This window comes from Penicillium concentricum (genome assembly GCF_028827145.1).
Source record: "Penicillium concentricum strain IBT 3081 chromosome Unknown utg000002l_segment0_segment0, whole genome shotgun sequence".
NCBI lineage: Eukaryota > Fungi > Ascomycota > Eurotiomycetes > Eurotiales > Aspergillaceae > Penicillium > Penicillium concentricum.
Window position 1 is genome coordinate 3,826,817 of NW_026622755.1, and position 20,432 is coordinate 3,847,248.

Here is a 20,432-nt window from a genome sequence, read left to right on the forward strand (position 1 = left end):
ATCAATGAGACTCCACATGAGACACCCCAAAAGTGACCTCAAAGACCCCCAAAATCTTCACAAAGACTTTGGGCCTCAAAGGATATGAAGAAGTTGACCCCAAATGATACAGAAATGAATGCCGATAAAAAAGAAACCGTCTATTACGGGAGGAAAGGAATAAATTCAAAAATCAGAATTGAGCGCGGGAACAGAAGGTCCTCCCATGGTATCGTAAAACAAGGGGCAATAGTCGTAAATGAAAGAATAATAGTTGGTTGTCGTGGCGGGCGAAGGAATATCCAGTCCTTGCAAGTCCGCAATCTCGGGTCGTTGACCCCGGGTCAACCGGGGGGCAGCAATTACATTAGAACCAAGATGTACACATAGGTCCACGTGTGTCCTCGAAAATGCTGCCGTACAGTTCTTCAACTTCCACAAGATAATCTTCGACAGAGAACTTCTTGAGCCCCTTGGAATAGAGAATCCGCTCTTCGTCATCGAGCATATTGAAGCCTCCAAATTCCTCTGCAACCTCGTTCACCTGCTCTAGCTCTTTGCCGAATGGATGCGGCTCGGCCTGGAAGAATTCCTGTGATGCACGAATGGTCGGTGTGCTGCGCGTTGCGTTCAGCGGAGGTGGCGACATCCTAGAGATCGAGCGCGAGTGAGCGAGCTCCTGGTGTGACCGCTTGGTGTGGGACAGAGCCCGCTTAGGCACCAGTGGAGCATCCGCAGTTGACGAAGACGAGGTGGAGGAGCGCGGGTGGCTTGTCACCGTGCCCGTGCGCTTCGGGAAATACGACGCCATTGGGTTTGCGTCAGTTGGAGAGCTCCCGTGAGGAGAGATGTCGGGTGAAGACATTGAAGACGCGTAGCTTTGCGGGGAGAAAGCATTGTCAGAGTCGTCGCGCGATCCTAGTGATGAGGCAGATGAAGAGCCGGCTGATTTGACTGGGTTGATATCAGGTGCGTTGTAGGCTAGCATGTTGGTCGTGGACAACAACTGTACAGGTCCGGAAATATTGATGCGCTTTATGCTTGCCGAGTTGAGACGCACGTGCCCTTCGCCACGATATGGCATAGGTGCGGACACCTCCGGGCGCTTATTGCGCCGGGTGAATGCTCTGCTGAGGTTCGACATAACGGGTTTCGGAGATTTGGTCAAGTTCAAAATATGGCAACGGTGCGTTTCAACGCGGTCGGGATTCGATTTATAAATTCACACATGCAATGTGTGAGATTTTATTTTTAAATCTGGTCGCTCTTTTGCGATCGGATCCGTATTTGAGTCTGGCGTGGTAAGACAATCGCGGGGTGAAAGAATGTTAGATCAACTGGAATGTCCAGTATCAGATCGATGGGTGTGTTTGAATTTCAACTTCTTATTGCAAATCACAAAAATGAATGTCGAGCCCTATGATTTTGCACAGCAAAATATAGAGGGAAATAACAGTCCTTTTGTTAAGGAATTGTGGCGCACAGGTTCAAAAAAAAGGAAAGAATAGAAAGGAGTCCAGGATCTCAGATCACTTTGTATCTCGGACTAAAAGAATTGAAGAATAAGGAGAGAATGAAGGAACAAAGACACACACAATCCCAAGGAGGTTGGAAGAAGAAAGAGAGGGGGGGGGGCCGGTCCTCCTTACGGGCTGACGGGGATTTTGGGCGCTACACCAGTGTTTGACCAGATGGACCAGTGGGAGGCTAAAGGATGGAGCCCAACAGAACTCAGTCCCCTGGATATCAAGGGCCCAGTGTTCCTGATCAGAGTGGTTCATCCAAACTTTGACTATTTGCCTCCTTCCAGGATATATGGACTACACCTATATTTAGTCGCTTTTAGAAGGGGTCCCGTATCCCCGATTCCAGGCCCATCTTCCAAGGTCATCTTCCAGGGTTCGGATATGTGCCTGGGTATGGAGGGGTCAACGTGTACGTGTTCGATGTGTCCCATCTGCGTTGTCATTCCAGACCCTTGAAGTCTGCAAGTGCACGTGAATACTGAATATCATCCGTTGGAAAAAAATGACCCATACAGCGTGACGCGATAATACCCCGAGAATAATCTAATTGAAACGGATGCAGGTCCGGGCTCTTAGTCTGAAGGCACGGGCGTTTCATCAACCACTTGTATCCGTTCCACGCTCAAAGTAGTCTGTGCTCCGTGACCCGTTTGGCTCGAATTCAGGCAAGTAGAGGGTCCAATCAGAGGGTTCAACTGGAAGAACTCAAGGGGTCTTGTTGCGAGCGCTTGCAGATGATCGAGTCCGGGGAGGTTGGAGAACTTCCAGATCACCGAGATGATGCTCGTTATCTGAGTGGACTGGTGGATTTTCTGTGGAGTATTGGTGTTTAAATTCTTAAAGCCCTTCATCTCAGACTCCACTGAAATTTGTGTGGAGTGGAGTTGAACCCTGCTAGGGTCCTAAGATATAATGAAGGTTGCATGCAATATATTGTACATAGATTGTACGAAGTAAACTGCTCCTTGCTGTATTTGAACTTAGCTTTTCTTTCACTCGACAAAGCCATTCTGGTGTTTTGATCCCGAGGCCTCTTGGAAATGTTACATAATGACCCAGGAACACGTGATGTGGTGACTACAAAATTAAAGCCTCAGGCATTTATGATCTGCACTTAGCCCGTTACAGATAAGGAGTCCAAGCTTCATCGGGAAAGAGGCGAGGTCTCGATATTAGTGTTATTGTACGTTTGAAACACCTCATTTTAAAAGTAAAGACTCGGATTATTGTGTGACAGCTCCTCAGCTTTGCTCGGCCCCGTCTCCACCCTAGCTCTTACAGATGCATTTACATCCACCGAGACACCGGCATCCTCGTCATCAATCATTCCATCTCGAGAACTACCTGGAGACGGCACGGGTTCGGGTTCCACCGCCTGTTCAAAATATACCGGCGAAGGCATCACCCCAGGGTGGGGCTGAGGCGCATCGTATGAACTCCCTGAAGTGACCCTGTTGTCCCTGGGTGGCCATGCATATGAGACTAGTCTGGAATGAGGCTGGTCTCCCAGGGTCTGCGATTCATCGTGAGTAGGACTCATAGGAATCGTGTAGCCACCCGATGTGTCTGGAACCACGTCACTTGGCTGCTCAATGGTAAACCGATCCGACATGGCGGTCAGCCAACGCTCCATACCGGCCCAATCTTGAAGGGCCAGGTGAGACCACTCTTCCATGCGAGCTGCCTTGTGTTTAAGGGTAGTATCCGTCTTTGCTGGTATTTGTACCGTTATTGGTTGTCCCATCGAACGAATGGTCATCAAAGCCCCGTAAAGGGCTGACTCGGTCTCTGCCAGTCTCTGTTCCAATTGATTCAAATACCCCAACGGTAAGCCCCTGAGCCAATGAGTTAGCTTCCCGCGGGTACCTGCATATATATGTAGGCTGGATACTTGCCTTTTACCACTCTCGGGGTAGGTACATTTTGATGTTTCCCCTGCGCATTGAGAACAGAACGGACTTAACGAGATGCAATTAGAAATAAGCCCAGCCATTGAACTAAACGGTGAAAGCGTTTTTGATCTTACAGTCTGCGATCACACTATTTTGCTGGTCAGCACTTGTCTTGCTCCGGAGCTGTTCTTTACAAAATTATAACATACTTTGCATTTCCGTTGTCTGCATAGCTCACAAGAAATCGGATTCAGGTTCTCTTCTGATGACATCTCGAGTCAGTCGGTCTATACTTTTTGTGGGGTATTATTTGGTCACACCTGGCATGGCACCAGGTGCCTTCCGCTTCGATCGCAATTGCGCCATTTGTTGAATTACAGGGTTATGCAATGCAAAATGCAGTGTAACTCCCGAAGACATGCAAGATGTCAGGCTATCAACGTCATGTGCATGGTTGATGCTGCTTGGTGGAAGTTTCGGAGTAAGAAACCTCCGGGCATAATTGGCAGGCACGTGATGTCCACCATGTCTTCAGTCTACCATGAAACGCAGGACACTAATAAGTATAAAAAATATATATTGATTGTGCTTTTATTTCGATTGAGTGAAATGAATCGACATGTCAGTCAAAATCTCTACGGATTGGTCGTGATGACGCATCCGATTCTTGGTCCTGTTGATATGAGACGTTTATGCGTGTCGTTGTCATGATTCTACCATTGGCATCCGCCTTGTAAATCTCCGGGCTTGCCATCTCCAGGCCTTCATCCTGCCATAAATCATCATGGGTGAGGTTTCTTTCGGACCCACTCGCATGCGGCGTATGACGTGCCACATGTTGACTATACGGATTGGTGGTTTGCTCAGAGGAGTTGAAGAGATGCGGGAAGAAGAACTGGAGCGGATGTCGGAAGACTGGTAGACAGGTGCAGATAATACCAGTGTTTGCTTCAACCACGCTCCAGATGGTCGCTGGGATAGGACCGCCTGTTATGATGTCAGTTTATATCTACTATGTGAATGGTATTGGCGAGAAGCGAAACTCACTAGTCGGATCCGTGTCAGTGGCAGATTGGACAAGGGTGGTGATTCGGATGATCGTTGTGACGCAGACACTAGATGTATGAGCAGTTTGTCAGAGATATAAAAGGAACCTGCACTTACAATGCTCCCATTCCGAAGACCACGAGGAGACCAATCTTCTTCGCCCGTTGCAGCCGTAGATGACTCAAGGGGTATATAGGCAGGGCGAGAATGAGCAGGTCAAATGTAATGTTGATGACTGAATAAGACATCCACAACCCCTCTTTGTCCAGACATTTTGGGTTCTTGATAGTGATATCCCAGAACGAAGCGATGGGCTTGCATTGGAAGATGGTGAGGAAGACGTATGCTGTGCCCCAGACAGTGATAACCCCCAGCCCATAATAGCAAATCCACCGGAAGGTGCGCTGGGGAAAGATTCGAAGGTATAGGCACATGAAGGAGAGTTTGTTGACAGCAATGACAATCTTGTATACGAGCTGGGCGCCAAAGAACCACTTGAGTGCAGCCACTCGATCATTTTGCGTGAGATCTTTGGAATGTTTTCCATATCCATAGTGTACCGCTAGTTTTGAGTTAATAAGAGTTCTGCGGACCAAGATCGATGGGAGCATAACCTACCAGAGCACTCGGTCACCGTGAGAACAATTGAGCATATCTGCCATGTGTCAATGTTCTGATTCTAATCCTCAATTATTCGAAGATCACCCACCAGCGATGCCAAAATCATCCAATCATCTGATCCTAAATGGCTGTGATGGAATCGAATAGCCAGTCTAGATAAAACGAAGAGACCGGCTATAATTACCATCACAACACTACATATCCATAGCGGAAACCCTCGATTAGGCACATCAGGTGTGCTCAATCCAATTTCGTAGGTCATGGCACGTTGATTTGGCTAGTGCAAATTTGCGACAGAGAAGGGAACAAGCATGATTCTTTATGATAACTCAAGACTTGTGGCCCTCCCCGACGATCACATCTTCCAATACAGGTTGCCCCACGAAGTTCGAGGCAAATTTTCGCTTAGATAGTATATTATCGTCTTGGCCCCTTAAGCGGACCTCGGGAGACAGGAAGAGAAAGATATGAACTTAGATTGGTGGTATTGAAGTAGGAGCAATGTAATTATGTGCAGCATCCATATTGATGGTTTCAGCCCCGGAGCGAATCAAGAAGGATTTAATCCAAACTTGGCAGGAGTTGGAGAAACGCGATAATCGAGAATATTCCTATAGGTTATTTTTGTGGGTATATGAACACACATGATGTAGATCGAGTATATATTTGGTTAGGGCACAAAATCCTTTGCAAGATAACAATGCATTTTCCACGTGGAGATGCCTAAAGAAAAAAGAACCCAGGAAAGTGAAGAACACGCATTGTTCAAATTGTTTTTAATCTATAAAATTTAAACTCTCCACATGGCGTGCAGGGATGTCGAAATAGTCTGTGGATAAGGGTGTCCATACCCTATAAATCTGAAGATATGACTTGACAAGAGATCTCTTGGCAAATCGGAATCTAATATACAATATAGTTACATTATATACTGGTTATGGTATACCATAAGAAAAATAGCGCTTCATCTAGCAGGTCTACACGAAGATCGTCATGTCAAACTTCCGCATTAGTCGCCAAGGATTATTGTGGTTCCCATCTCCTAAGCTACTCAGCTTGTGTATATTGCCAATGCACTCCCCTGTTCGCCCAATTCAAGCCACGATCAGCGATCCCACCGCGACTTAGCGAACACGGAACATTCGGAACCCCTGACAATATAGATGAGCTCCACTATATGATATACACGAACGTTATATGTCTTTGTGAATTTCCACAGCCCTGGCCCTTTTTCCTCACTTTCGTTGCTAAGTTCAAAAATGAAGGCGGGTTGGAATCCAATTGGATCTGCACTGTTGCTGGCTACGTGCCTCCCCACAGTCTGGGGACAGCAATGTCCAGGTCACCCAGAAAATCACATCGGTGACTCCGTAGTGACCAGCAGTGGGCTGATTGAGGGGCACGCTGCCCCTCGCAGGCCTGCGGTCTCTGAGTACTTGGGTATTCCCTATGCTTCGGCGCCAATTGGAAATCTCCGATTTGCGGCTCCGGTGGCTTATGATGCCAATGGCACCATTCAAGCAACTGCCTATGTAAGATCTCTCCCTTCGCTTCGTGGTATATGTGGCTAACCGTATCACCAACAGAGCCCGTGCGTATATTATGTCCCTACTATGGTGTTGAAGATATCTGATCAAAATTAGTGATTGTCCTGCAAATGCCGGCTCAGTTCCAGATTATCCTGGCTTTACACCCCAGGCTCCCAAAATTGTGAAGTCGTTTACCCAGGCTTTGGGTACTTCCCAGAGCGAAGACTGTCTTTTCTTGAATGTGTGGACCCGTCCCACGGTCTCCAACTTGAAACCAGTTCTGCTATGGTTCCATGGGGGTCGTATGTTCACCTCGACTCTTTTGTTTTCAAATGATTGACATTTCTTGAAGGTTTCACCGGAGGTGGCGCCAACAATCCATACTATGATGGACAAGCCTTGGCCGATGAACATGATGTGGTGGTAGTCACCATCAAGTCAGTACTCTTCACCTTGCATTTGCATATCCTTACTAATTAATACCAGCTACCGATTGAATATCTTTGGTTTCTCTGGTGCACCCAATCTTCCCCAAAACGTCGGACTGCTGGATCAACGTATGGCAGTGGAATGGGCCCATCAAAATATCGCCGCGTTTGGTGGAGACCCAAAGCGCATCACAATCTTCGGCCAGTCTGCTGGTGGCTCTGCTGTTGACTATTACTCACAAGCCTGGGCAAAGGATCCCCTTGTTGCCGGTCTCATCTCGCACTCTGGAACTTCGCTTAGCTTTGTGCCTAACACTGCTGAAGAGTCCGCCAGTTACTTTTACACTGCTTCCAAGATTCTCGGTTGCGGAGACCAGACCAGTGACCCCGAAGAGGTTGTCAAGTGTGTTCGCCAGAAGCCGTTCTCCGACGTCGTCAAGGCGGGCGGCAAGGTCCCGCCCGCACCTTCACCAGCCACTCCACAGGCAGTGTTCCATCCGACAGTGGATGGAATTACCGTGTTTGGCAACTATGCCGAGCGATCTGCTGCAGGCCAATTCGCACGTCTGGTAAGTAAACATCGTATAGTTGAGTCCATCTTCAGCAAGAATACTAACCTGTCGCAGCCTTATTTGATCAACAGCAACCATTACGAACCTGGCTACTATCGCATCAGCGCGTTTAACGCAAATATCACTCTCAGTGATGCCGCATGGCAGACTTTCAATGATGCGGCTTTCACTTGCCCTAGTGGTGCGTCCGCAAGATATCGAGTTGACAACAACGTTCCGGTCTGGCAGTCCCACTACTTCGGCGACTGGGACAACCTGCGTTTGCACCCTAACAGCGGAAGCTACCACGGTGCCGACCTGCCTATGGTGTTCGGAACTGGAGAGCATGTCAGCGGAATTCCAAACAGCGACCGGGAGAATGAATTTGCCCGGTACATGGCTTCCGCCTGGGTTGCATTTGCGAGTGATCCTCAAGAGGGCTTGACTAAGTTCGGATGGCCCCGATACAATCCTAATGGTAGGTTTCCGATCAACTTTTTTTTAAGCTGCAGATGTCTAACTATCCAACAGAGAAAACACTGGTTGGACTTGCCTACACGGAGGGTTCCAATAGCCAGTTGCTCCGACCTGAGGATGTCGAGCAGGGATGTGCTGCTTTGAAGGGTGACAGCACTCCCGGAAAGGGTGCCTTTTAGAGAAAGTTGGGAATGAGACTCATAGAAGTAGAAACTAATGTATATTCCTCCAAAGATTTTTATAAAGAATGGAATCGAAATCATATCGTCTTCGATACAATTTTTCAATTTTATAGATCTGGTGATGGCTAGGGCCACCCGGGGCCGGGGCCACCTTCCGCTGACGTAATAAATAACTACGAGGCCGGATTTCTTCCAAGTGGAACTTGACTCTGAATATCTCAATGTCAAAAAATGTGATACATAAATAACAGTGATAATGGCTTCAGCTTCACCTGCCAGCATGTGCTTCGAGGAAAATGAGTCCGAATGGCCATATTCTTCTCGTGCAACCAAGAGGCGCAAACGCACCTCCACCATGGGTACCTCAGGACCCTCGCCTCGCGAGATTGGATTTATGAGAGAGTCTCAGAATGACGGAACTGCGACATTCCTTGGAAGTTCAAGTGGAATTCATTTTATCCGTCATGTTTACCATGCCTTCGCACGTCGTTCAGCAGACTTGGACCAATCACGAGCCCGTGACAGAACATCGGTGCCAGGGGAAGACGATCGGCTACAGCAAAATTCAGGAAGCATTCAAAGCTCGGATGAGCTGTGGGCAAGGGAGGAGTTAAATTATGCACCAAGTACCTCGTTTGCTTTCGACGATCTTGTTAAGTGGACACGCAGCTATTTCGAGAATTGGCATCCAATATTCCCATGCCTCCACGCCCCGACAGTCTTGAAAACCATAGAGACAGTCAGCCAAAAAGGGACGGAATCGGTCAACCGACTAGAACTGATGATCCTCCGCTCCATTGTGTCTATTTCTCTCGGTGATAATCGACAGAAAACGTCTGGGTCGAAGCTCAGTCCCGTTCCTTCAGCCTTGGTCTTTCGATCCATTCAGCATGTGATGCAAGATGTACAAAGTCTCCTTGAACAGCCAACTAGCTTGCCACTGCTACAAGCTGCATTTACTGCTCAACTTGCACTCACGTCTCTTTTGCGCCTGAATGCCGCCTCGCGGGTAGGGGGTGTCATCACCCGCACTGCATTCCACCTCGGGTTGCATCGTTGCCCAAGACGATTTTCTTGCTTTAGCAGCGAAGAAGCCGATATCCGTTGTCGACTATTCTGGTCGATTTATACCCTCGAAAGATATCTTTCTCAAGCCCTTGGCATTCCGCTCTCTATTCGAGATGACGATATCGATGTGTGCTACCCCGGTGCCGAGAGACATTCTTCAACAACTGCCAAATGCTCTGAAGATCGCAGATTGCACTTGCTGTGCCACCTTGCGAAATTTGCACGGATTCGAGGTTTGATTGTTGAACTTCGTAATAAGTCCATTCTCCACAGTCACGCTAGCCAGGTTGAAGCGGCTCATGTTACTGGAGAACTAGCGCAATGGTGGAATGAAGTTTATGACGATGTAAACCCCATTGGTGAGCCGGAAGAACCTGGTCTAGAGCAAGAGCCGATCTTGCAGCCATATCACCGGCTACTCCTGATGATCCTGAGACACGAAGCTATCATCTCGCTCAACCGACCTCTTTTAGCCTCCGAGAAGCCCAGTGCAGACTACAAGAATGCCTTGCAGACTTGTATTGGATCCTCTCGATCTATACTTGCGGCTCTCAAAAAGCACATGTCTTCTGAGCCGAAATCTCCGCTCTCCTGGCCAGGCTTTACATGGTCAACTTGGATGGCCTGTCTGATTCTGATGTATGCTGCGTGGGAAGAGGAATTCTCCACACCGACTGCTCTCAAATATGCGAGAATGGGGATTACCATTTTGGAAAACCTATCATTGCGCGGTAGCAGCTGGCCAGAGACTTGCATCGAGGCGATCAAAGGCATGGAGTCTGCTTTCGAGACACAGGCACCTAGTGGCCAACAAGGCAAGGCTACTGCCACATTGAACGGCACAGGGAGATTGACTCAACCCCATGCCCAAGCTACACCATCCATGAATAAACGGATATCACGAATGCTGCCGGTCCAGGATGGAAATAATGAGATTGACGGTACAGGTCTCACACCCATTCGACCTCAAACTTTAGCGTCAAATGGATACCAAGGCCGTTCAGTCTCTACCGGAATTCATCCGTTTCAATCATCAATTCGCTCCCCTGCCCAAGGCCTTGGGCCATCCGAAAACTACGACCCTGCCGTTTTTTCACCGTCTGATAATATCGGTAACTTTGCCGAAGCGCTAGATCCTGCTGAGAACTATCTCAATGGACAGTCTTCAGCTGGTCTAATTTTCGGCAACATGGCTGACGGAAACCCTACTTTTAATCCGAGTTTTGCTGGTCAAGACTCTTTGCCATTTTCATCATCTATGCTCATGAACGATTTATGGAGCGTGGCTGATGGCCCATGGATGATTCACAATAACTTTTTGTGATTTCCGATACATAATTTATATGAATCATTTGTAATAGTCAACTTCTACACCAAAAATGTCCCCAACGCTTCTAATTCAGCTCACTGGTACAAATCAGGGTTGTTCGCCACGCGGACATGTCTTTCTCCGAGTGGGGCCTTGCGTATAGCCCAACCCGGGCATTTGAATCTCCGTCTGCACCCCGCGACAATTATAGTCGAATAGGCTCGCGATGAGGGGCTATGCGATAGGTCTATGGGAAGATTGCATGTGGAGACTGAAACTTGAGAATTTGGACCTGATTTCTTTTTAAAGGCTCTCGTACGCGCTGAGTTTGTCCTCTGTCAACTTCCCTCAATCACCCCCAACAAGAACTTTACCACAGCATCATCATGTCTGCTAGCCAAAAGACCTACAGTATCGCATCCATCCCAGCCGATGGAATTGGCCCAGAGGTAATCAGTGCTGGTATCACAGCTCTGAATGCCTTGACCGATACCCTCAAGACCTTCAAGTTGGAGTTCAAGAACTATGATTGGAGCTCCGAGACCTACAAGAAGACCGGCAAATACATCCCCGACGGTGGACTCGAGGAGCTCAAGAAGCACGACGCGATTTTCTTCGGCGCCGTTGGCGCTCCTGGTAAGCAGACGTAAACAATGTCTTGAAGACGGAATACTAACACGCGAGAAGACGTCCCCGATCACATTTCCCTATGGGGTCTGAGACTCGCCATCTGCCAGCCGTTCCAGCAATACGCGAACGTGCGCCCAACACGGGTGTTCCGCGGCACTGAGTCCCCGTTGCGCAAGTGCGGGCCCAACGACCTTGACTGGGTGATCATCCGTGAGAACAGCGAGGGAGAGTATGCGGGCCAGGGTGGTCGCTCCCACGCCGGAAAGCCATGGGAGGTTGCGACTGAGGTTTCTATCTTCTCCCGTCATGGTGTGGAGAGAATTATGCGGTTTGCCTTTGAGACTGCGCAAAAGCGGCCGCGCAAGCTGTTGACTGTGGTTACTAAGAGTAATGCGCAGCGCAACGGTATGGTTCTCTGGGATGAAGTGGCGAAGCTTGTTGCTGTTGATTTCCCCGACGTTACTGTGGACAAGATGCTTGTTGATGCTATGACTACTCGCATGGTTCTGAAGCCCGAGAGTCTGGATACCATTGTTGCAACCAATTTGGTGAGTTGTCGAAATAAGAAATGATGTATAACTAGGTCTTGGACTGACGATCAACTAGCACGCTGATATTCTCTCTGATCTTGCTGCCTCTCTGGCTGGATCTATTGGTATCGCGCCTACCTCTAACCTCGACCCTACGCGGGAGTATCCTAGTATGTTCGAGCCCATTCACGGCTCCGCTTTCGATATCACGGGTATGGGTATTTCCAATCCCGTGGCTACATTTTGGACGGCCGCGGAGATGCTTGCTTGGCTCGGCGAGGAGGAGGCTTCCAAGCAGCTGTTGGTTTGTGTCGAGAATGTCTGTGAGCAGGGAGTTCTTACCCGTGACTTGGGTGGTAATGCCACGACGAAGCAGGTTACTGATGCGGTTGTGGAGGAGATAAAGAAGCTTGCGGTTAGCAATTAAGTTGTGTTAGAGCTGGGAATTCTGTATGAGGATGAGCAATGAAATTGTATAAATTGAATAAAAATTAGTGGTCAATACTTTGAGACTGAAAAGCAGCTGGAATTGTGAAAATGATGGAAAATGCAGATATTAGATGTAACAAAAAAGTGTGGTATAACATTTGATGTAAACAGTTGAAGCCTTTCAATACTCGTGCTCATCTCTCATGATCGCCCATCTCGACCGCCTTTTCAACCTCCATCAACTCAACCACCCTCATAGAAAAATTTACATGGAGCGCCCCTCAAAAAGAGTCAGAATATCCTCAGATTCCGATAATGACTCGGCAACTACACCCTTGACGTCTTTAAGCAGAGCCATTAGTCCACCTTTGCCACGAGGCTGTCCCCGACTGAGTGGTGGTGAATCGACTAATAGCCCTGGAGGCACTCCTTGCCCTGCCTGCATCAATTCGCCAGTATCACTTACCCATATTCGCGATTTACCCAATGGTAACAATGTCGACACCATCCGACTACGCGACATTCTCGGCGATCCCATGATCCGCGAATGCTGGCAGTTTAATTTCCTGTTCGATGTAGATTTCCTCATGGCACAGTTCGACGAGGATGTCCGGGCTCTGGTGAAAGTCAAGGTTGTGCATGGTTCATGGCGGAGAGAGGATTCGAATCGGATTCGAATTGAGGTAAGTTGCATTGGTGAGACTTGTTTCAATCGGGTTGACTTCGCCTATTTGATTACATCTTATCACTGGTTGAGTGATTGAAGTGGCATAAGACTAATCTGCTACTAGGAAACATCTTCGCGGTATCCTAATGTTGAGCCTATTGTCGCCTATATGCCGGAGCCTTTCGGGACACATCATTCCAAGATGATGATTCTTCTTCGGCATGATGACCTAGCCCAGTAAGGTTATTCCCGAGATCATTGGTTGCTATATCCCGATATAGGTCTGACTAAATAACTACACAGGGTCATTATTCACACAGCAAACATGATTCCTATGGATTGGACCAATATGACACAAGCCGCCTGGCGCTCTCCGCTGCTTCCTCTGCAGAAGGCAGGCTCAGCAGAATGTCAGACAGACGCAAAAGTCGGCTCAGGCGCGCGATTTAAAAGGGATTTCCTCACTTATCTGAAAGCGTATGGACCTAAAAAGACAGGCTCGCTAGTCCAGCAATTGGACAGCTATGACTTCAGCTCTATCCGCGCTGCCCTCATTGCTAGTGTCCCATCTAAAAGACAAGCCAGTGATTCCAGCTCCGAAGAGGACACACTATGGGGCTGGCTTGCTCTAAAAGACTTGATGAGCCAAATACCCATCCAGCAGAAAACTCCAAGCAAGAAACCACACATAGTAATCCAGGTACGTATCTCCAAGCAACCATCACACTGTGACAAACCTTAACAAACTCTAGATCTCTTCAGTAGCAACCCTCGGCCAAACAAACAAATGGCTCAAAGACGTCTTCTTCAAAGCCCTCACCCCAACCCCACAGCCAACAACCTACTCAATAATCTTCCCAACCCCAGACGAGATCCGCCGCTCCTTAAACGGCTACAACTCCGGCGGCTCAATTCACATGAAAACCCAAAGCGCAGCTCAACAGAAACAACTCCAATACATGCGTCCGTATCTCTGCCAATGGGCAGGCGACTCCATCCCCCCAGACCAATGCATCGACTTATCCGAAGACGATCCCCCAAGACGCGAAGCAGGCCGCGCCCGTGCAGCACCACACGTCAAGACTTACATCCGCTTCGCGGACTCAGACATGAAGACTATCGACTGGGCGATGGTGTCGTCGGCGAATCTGTCCACGCAGGCGTGGGGTGCAGCGACGAATGCGAGTGGCGAGGTGCGCATTTGTAGCTGGGAGATTGGTGTTGTTGTTTGGCCGGAGCTTTTCCGAGATAGGGGTAGTGGGGATGCTGCATCTGCACCTGCCTCTGAATCTCAAGCGGAAAGGGAATCCTCTGCGCCAGACGCGCTGATGGTTCCTTGCTTTAGGCGGGATCGTCCTGCTGTGTCTGAGGGGACCGATACGGCTTCTGTGGTCGTCGGGTTCCGGATGCCCTACGATCTTCCGTTGACGCCGTATGGTGCGGGCGATGAGCCGTGGTGTGCGACTGCTTCGCATCCTCTGCCGGACTGGCAGGGGCAGAGCTGGATTGTTTGAATCTGCTGTCTTTGCATTTAGTCTTAGCTACACCTAGTGTTTGTCGTAGCCGTTCACAGGTGTGAGTCGCATGGTTATCTGGTCATACACATATGTAGTACACGAATTGCAAGGTACGCGAGTACTGGGTCATGGAAAGTAGCATGCATTTGTATTCTTTGTATTCGTCCTGAGCGTTTTGAGATAATACGATTATCCCTTCTCATTTAGATAACCGTCTTTCCAAAATCTCACCCGGCAATATATCTTTCGATAGATCGCGGGTCATTCTCCCAGACCAATCCTCCCAATTGTATCATCTATTGGTCGCGGGTGCCGTACTTGGTAATGAAGGTGTTGACGCAGTTGATGTAGAGCTGGTGAGCCTTGGCGGGGCTGTAGTCCTTGACCTTCTCCCAGGCGCCGTAGAGCTGCTTCTTCTGTAAGGTTGCAAAGAAAACACTGTTAGCTGCCGGCCCTGTTCAAAGGGAATGTGCTATAGTCCAGGGTTTTCCCGAGCTCGCAATTAATTTGAAATTGGACATACCTGGATATCGAACATGCCGGGCTTCTCCATAACGTCACCCCTGCCAACCTTGAAGTAGATGTAAAGGTCCTTCTTCTCCAAGAGACCCGGGGAAGTCTTCAACATCATAACAGCCTTAGCAGCGAACTCGAAGGCCTTGCGGAGGGTCTCGGCCTCGGTGGCATCATCGAGCTTCTCGAACTCGCCCTGCTCGGCGACCTTCTCGAAGATGTCCTTAAGGGCGGCAATGTCGATACCGGCGGCAGCTTCTTGGACCTCGGGGGTGAACTTTTCTTTCTTCTGGGCAGCCTCCAGGACGGTAATAAAGGGGGTAATGTCGGACATTTTGTATGTTTTGTAGAGTATAGAGAAGAGGTAAAATTCAGGAACAAAGGATGTTGAGAATGTTGATGGTTGAGGGCGGGGTCCACGAGTGGGGGTAGCTGACACACTCGCCAGTTGGTTTCAAGTCAGGCCATTGTATGGTACGTTATGCTAGTAGAGGCTTTGGCTTATATTTACTTAAACTGACTTCATTATTAAACGCCAGATGCATATGGAAACTCGCTAATGCACCAGAAAAAGAGGGCAATATACAAATCCAAAGAGATCACCAATCTACCGCCCATCCATTGTTTGTAAGGAATTCCTCACAAGCAGCCTTGAGAGCATAATTGCTCCGAAGGTCATGAACACTAATAGGAGCCCGAGTCAAAGGATCGACGCCCGATTTCTCAACATACTTAGTGATGCCCAAACGATCGAAACTAACCCCGGACGGTGTAATAACCGGATCATGCATGATCTCAAATGTGATCCCATCAATGAGATAGTCAGGAACAACCTAAAACCAAACGTCAACAAACCTCCCTCCAAAACCCAAGTATCAAAACATACCCTTTCTTGTATATCTCCCTTGGAAGCAACTCGAAATGCCTCTCTCAAATTCCGAACCTTAGTCTCCGCATCCTCGCGCAACGCCTTCTGATCCTCTCCAAACCCAATCTCCCCAATCTCCCCACGCTCCAAACGACCCTGCAACTCCGCCACCGCACGCGTCACATCAGCCTCAACGAGCGCTTCCACAGAACCCAGCGTCTCATTCAGCTCGCGGACACGGGAAGTCTCCCGCGCAGCCCAGATCTGCTGCTTCGCGCGCAGGACTATCCGCGACAGGTTCTCCGTCTGGGCATTCTTTCCTGCTAGACTCTGTTGGTATGCGTCGGACGCGACGTCGTGCGCTTCTTGTGGGCGCTGGAGGCCTAGGAGGGCCTGTGCAAGGTAGTAATGGCTCTTTAGGGCGACTGGGTTCTTGAGACCGTAGATTTCGATCGCGGCGCGAGCGTCATGTTCGACGTCGGCCCATTTAGCAAGTTTGATCCGTGTGATCGCGCGGTTTGTGAAGAAGGTTGCATCGTGGGGGTTCTTTTGGATTCTATGCAAGGGGGTTTTGTTAGTTTCGGGGTATTTCAACGGGTTTGCGACTTCGGTTTCGGGGTTGAGGTAGGTGAGGGGTTGGGGAGAACGGAAGCGTCGGAGGGGTCGGATATGATAACTTACGCTTGGGAGAAGAAGTCTTCAGCACCGGTATAGTCTCCAGCTTTGAAAAGCTCGTTGCCCTTGGCTTTGAGTTCTTGCGCCATGGTCTATGTGTGAGGAAGGCCTGGGGCTTCTCGTGTTGATCTGTTCCCCCAATGTGGGGCGGTCCACCATATAGACCTTAAGAGTGATAGGAGTGGATATGTACTTGTGAGAAGCTGATGGGTATTTAAGGACTTTTGATCAATGTGTATCTCTAGGAATCTTTGTATCTTTTGTGAGTTCATCCAAATCGCAGACAATTGCAATGGAACTTTGGAAACTCATAGATCCCCGCAGAAGGTCTGAGTCAGCTCAATTGGCACAGCTCTGGATGGAATTTACTGACAATCTACTCTTACTCTCTGGCACATTACTGAACTTGACTATAGTTTTTTCATTCACTATATACATATCTATGTGATCTTCCAATCTAGAAAGCGGAAGTAACATTTGGGTCGTGGTATCATGCGCTGTGAGAACTAAGAAAGACATAACAATCGTGCCAAGTCAATGGACTTGACTACTCTTTCACAAGATTGGCGAGGTTGGTGGGGTGGGCGACAAGACCAGAAAGGTTCCCAAGACACAAGTGTATCGAGGCGTAGAAGGATGCCAGTCTAAGCAGCAGTGCGGAACTGGGTCTCGTAATCGGTGATAGCCTGGACCTTGGCAGCAGAGGCAGACTTGGGGTCGAAGCGGTAGTTGAGCCAGTCAGTAGCGAGCTTCTTGGCCAATTCGACACCGATAACACGTTGACCCATGCAGAGGACTTGGGCGTCGTTGCTCAGGATGGAGCGCTCAACGGAGAAGGGGTCGTGGGCAGTGACAGCCCGGATGCCGGGCACCTTGTTCGCGGCAATGGCAACACCGAGACCAGTGCCACAGATGAAAAGGCCACGGTCAGCCTTGCCATCCATGATGAGCTTGGCACCCTCGACGGCGGGGTGAGGATAGGCGGTCTTATCAGAGGAGGAGTTGACACCGACATCAATGATTTCGGCGACAAGAGGGCTCTTCTCGAGAGTGGCCTTGATGGCATCCTTGTAAGGGACACCGGCCTCGTCACAGGCCATGACAATGCGGAAAGGAGTAGTAGACATGATGTAGAAGAATGTACAAATAGTATTTGAATGAAACAGATAGAGGAATTGTTATACAGAAAAGAAATCCTGCTTTGGGAGTACACAAAGGGGGTCTTTATAACTTTTTTTCCCCCTCTCTCGTACATCCCCAAGGTCCAGCCAATCCTTGCATTTGATGCAATCATCTACACCCGTTCTCCACTGAGAGAATTACCTTTGATATTGTCGTATTTCAAGTGTCCGGGGTGGCCCGCCCCAGCATCATAGCACCCCAACGACGGGCTATGAGTGGTCAGCACTGAAACGAGGTTAAACCGAGCTCGGATACTTTAGGAGCCTTGTTTTGGCCCATACATGCATCTTACCTCGTATTACACGGGATGTTTTATTAAACCTCGCTGGCGCTGGCTTGGACGCCCCCCCGGACTTCACTTGCTGCCAGCCATCGATGTCAGTGGTAAACCCAGTTTACAAGGTACGGCTGTGGCTTTTTGCACAGACTTGTCGGTTCAGCTTCCCTCTTAAATTCTGGTGCCTCGAAGCCAAGGGACTGGGGGGGGGGGGGGGGGGGGTTGATGTCTTGGTATCTTGGTGTCTTGTCATCTTTTCCCGGACGCCATGATTTTGGTGGCTAAGGCCTGGGCACTTGGTATGTCCAGGAATACATATGGCCCCAGCCGTATCCCACCCGGACGGGAAGAGGGGGATTATTGAATTATCGAAATTATCGAAATTGACCTCATAACCTGGGAGTTCAATTCCAAACCCTGAATGTAGACAATACAGGATATTGAATATCCACACGTGAGTTGCCTCTACGTATAGTCACATAACTTGATTTTCCCAGAGGTCGGAGTGCACAAGTACGGCTATTGTCCCCCGACGCTAACCCCCATAATTGATGTGTGTCTTATCCACTTTCCAACTCCACCGTCTCCAATGTTGTTGGTCACTGTATGGAAGTTAGTCCACTGGTTCTCTCAATTGTACTATGTACTCCGGATTTTCGTCTGGATCGGCACTGTACGCTATACTTTGTACTCAGTACATCATATATGTCCTAATCATACAAGTACACACGTACAATATAGGATATAGCAGACACTTTAGAATATACTACACAATTCTAATGCACAATGCCAAGATCATAAGGGTTTCACTCTACTATGTCCAGGGTCTTGATACTACATTGGCTTGGCCTATCACGATGTCAACATTCAACTCGGCATTGAGTACTCCGAATGGCTATAACCCCTGTACACGACATCACGTATATAGTACACTATATATTGTCTGCCCCTCTCATACCCCCTCCATACATAGTAATTGTGCACTAACCTGGGATATCGGAAAGTCTGGCCCAGAAATGACGCTAATGCAGCGCATTGACATATTGACTTTCCAAGATTGTCAATAAAAAAACCTGGAATTACTTGGAATTACTATCCTCGCTTCCAATTTCTATTCTGTTCAAAGCAACTTTTCCGAGGATTCCCCTGTCAGACGGGAACGCTAAGCACATTCCTTCCACACCCCTGGACAACCCTCCCAACACCACATCAACATCAACATCACCATCACCATCACCATCACCATCACCATCACCATCACCATCACCATGGCATCCAATTACCCAATTCTCCCGGAGAAGCTCCTCCTCATCTCCCTTAAGATGTACTTCACCCCAGAGCGCACCCTTACCTACCTCCGCGAACTCCTCAAACCCTCCAACGAAATCGTCCACCCAGCAAACCGCAACAAACTCCTCCTAGCTCTAATCCCAGACTTCCTAACCATCTGGCCCTGCGCCCAAATTCTCAAAGAATATGAAGCCACCCTAACCACCGACACTGCCCAATCTACACCCCCCTTCCTCCTAGGCGCACAAGACTGCTTCTGGGAACCCCAAGGCGCATACACAGGCGAAGTCTCACCCGCCTCAATCCGCGCCCTAGGCTGCACAATCGTCGAACTAGGCCACGCCGAGCGCCGCTCCATCTTCAACGAATCAGACGACCAAACAGCCCGCAAGGCAGCTGCAACCTGCGCACAGCATATGGTCCCGCTCGTTTGCGTAGGCGAGGTCACTGCCCCCGGCCCCGTCGTCTCGCAGGCTGTCGGCCAGGCTGTCACCGAGTGTGCGGTGTTGGTGCGCGCAGTGTTGGCGGCTATTCCGGACGACGCGCCCGTTATCTTTGCCTACGAGCCTGTTTGGGCGATTGGACAGCCCAAGCCGGCGGGTGTGGATCACGTCGCTGCTGTTGTGCAGGGTATCCGCGCTGTTATTGGGGCCCGCCCGGGTACGGCTCGTGTTTTGTATGGGGGTAGTGCGGGGCCTGGACTTTGGGGGAAGGGTGGCCTTGGTCACGCTGTTGATGGGATGTTTTTGGGCAGGTTCGCGCATGAAATCGATGGCGTGCGTGAGGTTGTTCGTGAGGTGGAGGAGACGTTGGCTGTCGCGTGATGTATGTGGTTTTCTTCACTAATGCTGGCTACGCCACATACCCCAGGTACTCGACATCTTGACACCTTGACACCTTAACACATCTACAATTATACAGTTTACGGTATTGTGTATACGGTTCCTCGTCATGGTTATACGGAAAAGTACATAAACAGAAAACCAAAACTACCAAACAGGCGCATCTAGACAAAACTCCTCATGGGATCAAAAACCAGAAAAAGTGGAAAGCTGAACCAGTTTCCTCTCTCGGGAAGCCTATCTGGGGGAACCCGAAACCCACAACTTCCCCGGGTTCTTTAAGTCACGCGGCCGATCAGAGATTTGTGTCTCAGATGACTTTTAAAGCTTTTTAGCTTGCCATAGGCCTTCGATGTCAAGCTCTTCCGGTCCACTTCCGTGCTTAATGTGGGGTTGTGGACTC

The 20,432-nt window shown here is 49.1% G+C and overlaps 11 protein-coding genes across 11 annotated transcripts; 5 read left to right on the plus strand and 6 right to left on the minus strand.

Annotated features, from left to right (window-relative positions):
• Nucleotides 1–346: 346 nt before the first annotated feature.
• On the minus strand, nt 347–1,123 carry N7517_005077 (uncharacterized protein; the record flags this gene model as incomplete). Its single annotated transcript, XM_056722807.1, has 1 exon — nt 347–1,123. One exon carries the CDS (start codon nt 1,121–1,123, stop codon nt 347–349), a length of 777 nt encoding a protein of 258 aa, XP_056579057.1.
• A 1,586-nt stretch (nt 1,124–2,709) lies between these two features.
• Nucleotides 2,710–3,669, minus strand: N7517_005078 (uncharacterized protein; the record flags this gene model as incomplete). Its single annotated transcript, XM_056722808.1, has 2 exons — nt 2,710–3,303; nt 3,607–3,669. 2 exons carry the CDS (start codon nt 3,667–3,669, stop codon nt 2,710–2,712), a joined length of 657 nt encoding a protein of 218 aa, XP_056579058.1.
• Nucleotides 3,670–4,019: 350 nt separating this feature from the next.
• N7517_005079 (putative integral membrane protein) lies at nt 4,020–5,327 on the minus strand (the record flags this gene model as incomplete). The annotated part of the gene is made up of 4 exons (XM_056722809.1): nt 4,020–4,384; nt 4,445–4,512; nt 4,562–5,058; nt 5,154–5,327. 4 exons carry the CDS (start codon nt 5,325–5,327, stop codon nt 4,020–4,022), a joined length of 1,104 nt encoding a protein of 367 aa, XP_056579059.1.
• A 1,826-nt stretch (nt 5,328–7,153) lies between these two features.
• On the plus strand, nt 7,154–8,229 carry N7517_005080 (Carboxylesterase type B; the record flags this gene model as incomplete). Its single annotated transcript, XM_056722810.1, has 3 exons — nt 7,154–7,591; nt 7,649–8,051; nt 8,105–8,229. 3 exons carry the CDS (start codon nt 7,154–7,156, stop codon nt 8,227–8,229), a joined length of 966 nt encoding a protein of 321 aa, XP_056579060.1.
• A 259-nt stretch (nt 8,230–8,488) lies between these two features.
• N7517_005081 (CeGAL family transcription factor) lies at nt 8,489–10,624 on the plus strand (the record flags this gene model as incomplete). The annotated part of the gene is made up of 1 exon (XM_056722811.1): nt 8,489–10,624. The coding sequence occupies one exon, from the start codon at nt 8,489–8,491 to the stop codon at nt 10,622–10,624; it is 2,136 nt and encodes a 711-aa protein (XP_056579061.1).
• Nucleotides 10,625–10,995: 371 nt separating this feature from the next.
• Nucleotides 10,996–12,196, plus strand: N7517_005082 (putative tartrate dehydrogenase; the record flags this gene model as incomplete). The annotated part of the gene is made up of 3 exons (XM_056722812.1): nt 10,996–11,245; nt 11,297–11,787; nt 11,846–12,196. The coding sequence occupies 3 exons, from the start codon at nt 10,996–10,998 to the stop codon at nt 12,194–12,196; spliced, it is 1,092 nt and encodes a 363-aa protein (XP_056579062.1).
• Nucleotides 12,197–12,467: 271 nt separating this feature from the next.
• Nucleotides 12,468–14,379, plus strand: N7517_005083 (tyrosyl-DNA phosphodiesterase 1; the record flags this gene model as incomplete). Its single annotated transcript, XM_056722813.1, has 4 exons — nt 12,468–12,881; nt 12,990–13,102; nt 13,169–13,565; nt 13,618–14,379. 4 exons carry the CDS (start codon nt 12,468–12,470, stop codon nt 14,377–14,379), a joined length of 1,686 nt encoding a protein of 561 aa, XP_056579063.1.
• Nucleotides 14,380–14,678: 299 nt separating this feature from the next.
• On the minus strand, nt 14,679–15,229 carry N7517_005084 (acyl-CoA-binding domain-containing protein; the record flags this gene model as incomplete). The annotated part of the gene is made up of 2 exons (XM_056722814.1): nt 14,679–14,798; nt 14,906–15,229. The coding sequence occupies 2 exons, from the start codon at nt 15,227–15,229 to the stop codon at nt 14,679–14,681; spliced, it is 444 nt and encodes a 147-aa protein (XP_056579064.1).
• Nucleotides 15,230–15,494: 265 nt separating this feature from the next.
• Nucleotides 15,495–16,527, minus strand: N7517_005085 (putative U-box domain protein; the record flags this gene model as incomplete). The annotated part of the gene is made up of 3 exons (XM_056722815.1): nt 15,495–15,728; nt 15,782–16,319; nt 16,445–16,527. 3 exons carry the CDS (start codon nt 16,525–16,527, stop codon nt 15,495–15,497), a joined length of 855 nt encoding a protein of 284 aa, XP_056579065.1.
• A 555-nt stretch (nt 16,528–17,082) lies between these two features.
• N7517_005086 (RpiB/LacA/LacB family sugar-phosphate isomerase) lies at nt 17,083–17,565 on the minus strand (the record flags this gene model as incomplete). The annotated part of the gene is made up of 1 exon (XM_056722816.1): nt 17,083–17,565. One exon carries the CDS (start codon nt 17,563–17,565, stop codon nt 17,083–17,085), a length of 483 nt encoding a protein of 160 aa, XP_056579066.1.
• Nucleotides 17,566–19,165: 1,600 nt separating this feature from the next.
• Nucleotides 19,166–20,011, plus strand: N7517_005087 (triose-phosphate isomerase; the record flags this gene model as incomplete). The annotated part of the gene is made up of 1 exon (XM_056722817.1): nt 19,166–20,011. One exon carries the CDS (start codon nt 19,166–19,168, stop codon nt 20,009–20,011), a length of 846 nt encoding a protein of 281 aa, XP_056579067.1.
• Nucleotides 20,012–20,432: the final 421 nt, after the last annotated feature.